This window comes from Acanthisitta chloris, unplaced genomic scaffold, assembly GCF_000695815.1.
Source record: "Acanthisitta chloris isolate BGI_N310 unplaced genomic scaffold, ASM69581v1 scaffold24376, whole genome shotgun sequence".
NCBI classification, from domain to species: domain Eukaryota; kingdom Metazoa; phylum Chordata; class Aves; order Passeriformes; family Acanthisittidae; genus Acanthisitta; species Acanthisitta chloris.
This window is the reverse complement of record NW_008678002.1, coordinates 39,378-43,878: the sequence shown is the minus strand read 5'-3', so window position 1 is coordinate 43,878 and position 4,501 is coordinate 39,378. Positions and strand designations below refer to the sequence as shown.

General features: G+C 53.8%; 1 protein-coding gene across 1 annotated transcript in view; it reads left to right on the top strand.

Annotated features, from left to right (window-relative positions):
* Window positions 1-985: 985 nt before the first annotated feature.
* GSS (glutathione synthetase) overlaps window positions 986-4,501 on the top strand; it is a gene marked incomplete at its 5' end in the record, with an annotated part of 7,883 nt that continues 4,367 nt past the window's right edge. The window contains 6 exons of the mRNA XM_009076743.1: window positions 986-1,131; window positions 2,489-2,564; window positions 3,094-3,233; window positions 3,366-3,482; window positions 3,601-3,681; window positions 4,425-4,496. Of these exons, the coding sequence (XP_009074991.1) occupies window positions 986-1,131; window positions 2,489-2,564; window positions 3,094-3,233; window positions 3,366-3,482; window positions 3,601-3,681; window positions 4,425-4,496 (632 nt within the window). The remainder of the gene's footprint in view (window positions 1,132-2,488; window positions 2,565-3,093; window positions 3,234-3,365; window positions 3,483-3,600; window positions 3,682-4,424; window positions 4,497-4,501) is intronic.

Below are 4,501 nucleotides of genomic sequence, written 5' to 3'. Positions count from 1 at the left end.
CAGCTCGGTGCTGTGCCCACGGGGGCTCTGCAGCGAAGCAGCACCGAGCTGGGGCTGTATCTCCCAGGGTGTCTCGGTGGTGAGTGCATCCCCCCGAGGGACAGCCCTGCCGGGCAGTTCTCTGTTTCCGAGGCGAGGGATGGATCTGGAAAGGCTTAGCAAGGTGCTGGTTGTGTTGCTGGGAGTTCATCCCTCTGCCGTGTGAACCTTTGGAGTCTCGCGGAGGGGCCTCTTTTGGCGAGCTCCCAGCTACGATCAGCCTTTGCCCCGAGCCTGGGACAAGGGATGGAGCTGGCTGGTATGTGGGATTGACCTCTGGGGAATCCCTGGTGCGGGTGGGAGGGCTCAGCCTGTTGGAGGGGGATGCCGTGGAAGACTCTGAGGAAGTACTCATGTACAAGAAGGGTAGGATTGGGGACAGGTCCTTGAGGTGTGAGGAAGGAGGTGTCCACCACAGAGCTGCTCCTTGATGTCAACCCTATGGGCAGGTCAGGGCTCTGAGGGGCCTTGAAGGGGGAGATGAAGTGGGAGCCAGGGAGGAGAGGCCAAACACACTGCCAGTATCCCTTGAGTCCTGTTAATCCAAGTGAACTGGGAGGTGATGTTTGGATGTTGAGGGTGCTCCTGTGCCTGAGCTGTGGGGTGAACCAGGGGTCTGGAGTCACCCCTGGGACTCTGAGCAGGAAATGACCCTAATGGCCAGACCTCAGAACAGGCAAATTCACCTTTTCTCTGACACTGAGGTGTTCTGGAGACAGTTAATGTGGCAAGAGGGCATCCTTCAGTGGGAAGCACTCAGCACACCTGAGCTCTGCAGCAGCTGCTGCTGCCCCATGGTGCCCCATGGCTCATGAGGCAGAGCCCTCAAAAGTCAGGGCATGGCAGGGTTGAGGCCTAGGGTGTACCAGGGAGGGTTGGGGGCAGCTTCAGCCTTCAGAGAAGCAGAGGAAGCAGCTCCTCAGCCCCTCTCCATCCCTGTTTGCAGGTGGTGAATTACGCACCATTCACGCTGCTCCCATCCGCAGTGCCACGGGCCCTGTTTGAACAAGCTTATGCTGTTCAGGAAGATTTTAACCTGCTGGTGGATGCCATCAGTCAAAACAAAGAGTTCCTGGAGCGAACTCTGGCCAGGTAACGTTTTTGCATGTTGCATTTTAATGAAATGTTTCAAGTTCAAAACATTTATCACCTTTAAGGCACTCCTACCTTCCATCCCTTTGTGTCCCTCGTGCTGAGGTGGGCTCTCCTTCGTCTCCTTTTGTTTGTCTCCTTGCTGCATTATTTGTCCCAAGATGAATTCCCATCAAGTGTCTGTGTTTTGAGGTCTCCTTGGGCCTCAGAAATTGAGACATGTGGCCAAGAGCTGACTCCCTGCAATGATCTTCAGTTTTGTCAATGTTTCAGGCTTGTGATTTCTTACTTGTGAGCTTATTGGCCCCAGGGCCTTAAATTCAAACCAGTGGAGTCTTTGAGTCCTGGATTTAGAAGTCTCTTTTAGTCTTGTTTTGCATCTGCCTGTGGCTGTCCAGTGACCACCAGCCCTGCCTGGCCACAGCTGTGGAGAGGAGGTGTTTGTTCCTGCCCCTACACCAGCCCCCGATCAGTCACCCTGTGTCTCCTGCTTTCCCAGCCACCAGCTCTGGGTGCTGGAGGACTGTCCAGCCTGTGGACTCCGCTGGATTTATCTGTGGCTGTTGCCGTGGGCAGGAGTGACCATTCCTGGCTGTGTGCCCCGTCATTGTAGGGCTGCTGCTTCCACAAACCCCACTTGCCCTGCTGCTGCCTGTTCTGTGCTGCCTGTCTGTGCAGGTGCTCCTGGCACTCTGGCACTGGGACAGAGCAAAGGAGGCAGTTTTCCAGCATCCTTTTGTTTTCCTGAAGCCTGACCCCTCGAGCTGTTTCCACGCTCGTGCCTGTTCCAGAGCTGGCAGCAGCCAGAGCTTGTTGGGGCATATTTATGCCTGTGGTTAAAGAATGCAGCACTTGGAGCCTGTGTGCACTCAGGTGCCTGCCCTGTGCCACCTCTTGTGGAGGTGCTGCTCATGCAGCTCAGGGATTTGGGACCCTGAGGAGAAGCCAAGCCTACTCCAGCAGGGCCAAAGTGTGCAGGATTTGGAGCCTGACAGGACAGGGGGCATTGGATGAAGCTTCTCTGAACTGTGTGTACAGGCACAGAGAGACTTGTGGTTTCTTTCCGTGTAGGTGCAGAATTTTATTGTGTTTCATTGGCTTTGCCTTTGCCTGTCCTGTCCCTGCCCTGCAGTGAGTCACCTCTGCACAGCTCTGCCTAGTGTGCAGTGCTGGGCAAACTGGGTTTGTGTGTGGTTCTGCACTGTGACTTCATGGGGAGATGTTTCACAGTGCTGTAGCTGTGCTGTTTGTGCTGGGGAATGTCCCTGCTAAGGGTTTTTTTTGGTGGAGAAGAATGAATTTTCTTATTCCCCTGTAACAGCATCAGGGAACTGATCTGATCTGTGTTTCCCTCTAGCACCATCAAGGTGGATGACTTCACAGCTCAACTCTTCAGGATCTACATGCAAGTTTTGGAGGAAGGCTTGGCTCAGGTACCTTGTCAGGGGATCCCAGTGATCCATTCCCATTGGCATTGTGGTGGGATTGCCTGGGCCCTGGCTGCAAGCTCTGGCACTGTGGACTTCGAGCTGTCCCCAGGCCAGGCTGGTCGCTCCCTGCTCTGCGACGTCTCGTCGCAGCCTGTGAGCTCAGGACCTTGCCCCGTTTGAAGCCATGCCCTTTGGTTAGTGCAGCTGGGAACAGTCTGGCCTGGAGTGGGAAGATTTCATGGGGTTTGTCTTGTTGTCTTGGTCCTCTGGGAGCCATGGCAATGTGCTGTGTTGGGACCTGTACTGTCCCTGCAGGGACTCCTGTACTCTCAAGAGTGTTGCTGACTCTAGAGCACTGAGAGCCTTGTAGGCCCTGACCAAGGGCCAGAGCACCCATGGGCATATCTTTCAGAGGTTTTCATCAAAATGAAAGTGACTGCATCTGTCCCAGAAGGATTTTGGAGTGAAGTCACCCAAAGGATTTGTAATTCAAGGCAACAGGAGAACTCCCCTGCCCTCCCCTCTGTTCCAGTCTGTGTTTTTAGGCATCAACCGCTCTGACTACATGTTTGACTGTGGGGTGGATGGCACAGCAGCTCTGAAGCAGATAGAAATAAACACCATTGCTGCCAGCTTTGGGGGCCTCACCTCCCGCACTGCAGATGTGCACAGGTAAGGGAGCACCTCTGGCACTGAAGCAGCTGCACTGCTTGGCTTCGTGTGCTCTCCAAACTCTGCTCCCTGTGTCCAGCCAGGGGCTGGCATGGCCTTTACAGCTCTTTTTTTTTCTTTTTTTCCCCACAGGCTGGTGTTGAAAGTACTGGGAAAGACTGAGGAGGCATCACACCTGCTGCCCAACAACCCGTCAAAGGGACTGGCCTTCGCAATTGCAAAAGCCTGGGAGCTCTATGGTTCCCAGAGGTAAGGAGAGAGGAGGAGAAAAAAAACAGTGCCTGAATCACACAGATGAAAAGCTGGTGGTCCTGGGTGCATGTGGAGTGTTTCTGGGTTTAATGGTGCCCTTTGGTATCTCTTCCAGTGCTGTGGTGATGTTCCTGGTGGAGGAGGTCCAGAGGAACATTTTTGATCAGCGATGTGTAGAAGAGGAGCTTTGGAACAGGTAAAGGATGAATTTTCCAGGGATGAGAAAGGAAAGAGGTGGTTCAGTTTTGGGAAGGGGAAGCAGGGCTAACAGCTGTCAGATCATGGTGTTTCCCTCAAGCAGCTTGTGGGGAGTCTCCAGGCTCTCCAGCAGGCACCATGTGGTGGCAGGAGCGTAGCAGGGCAGGGAAAGATGGAGGTGTGCAGAACCCATTTGCTTTTTACTTTGTCACCTGCTCAAGGATAAAGTCAAAATATTTGATGGTGTTTGAGGCTGGGAGAGGGACTGTCTTGGTATGAAACAGGCTATGATCTGGGGCCTGTCTCTGTGGTCTGTTACACAGCTCCCTTCAGTGTCCCTTTGGTTGCCTCCTGCCTGGCCTCAGCACCCACCTGTGCCTGTTCACCAACCTCCCAAAGCTTCTCCCCAGCTCTTGGCTGGGAATACCAGCAGCCCTCAAGGCCTCTGCTGTCCAGGGCTTATTTCTTGCTTTGTCCCCGTGCAGTCCAGGGAGCTGTACCAGTGAGAGCTTTGCAGTGGGTGGGACAAGTCTCTTAGACAAGACGCTTGGAAACATAGGATGGCACTGGAAATGTAGGATAGGTCCCAAAATAAGGATTGTTCTGCCTGTAGGACTGCTCTGAGTCCATAGCACAAAGCCTGAGGTTATTTGTGAAGGAACCTACAGATCCTCCTTGCTGTGATTTCTAGTTCAAGTAACTGTGCCCATCCTGGTGACTGTCCCACTCCTCTCCCCACAGGAATATCCGGGTGATCAGGAGGCGTTTCCGAGATGTGTTTGAGAAGGGCTCTCTGGATGGCAGCAGGAGGCTGTATA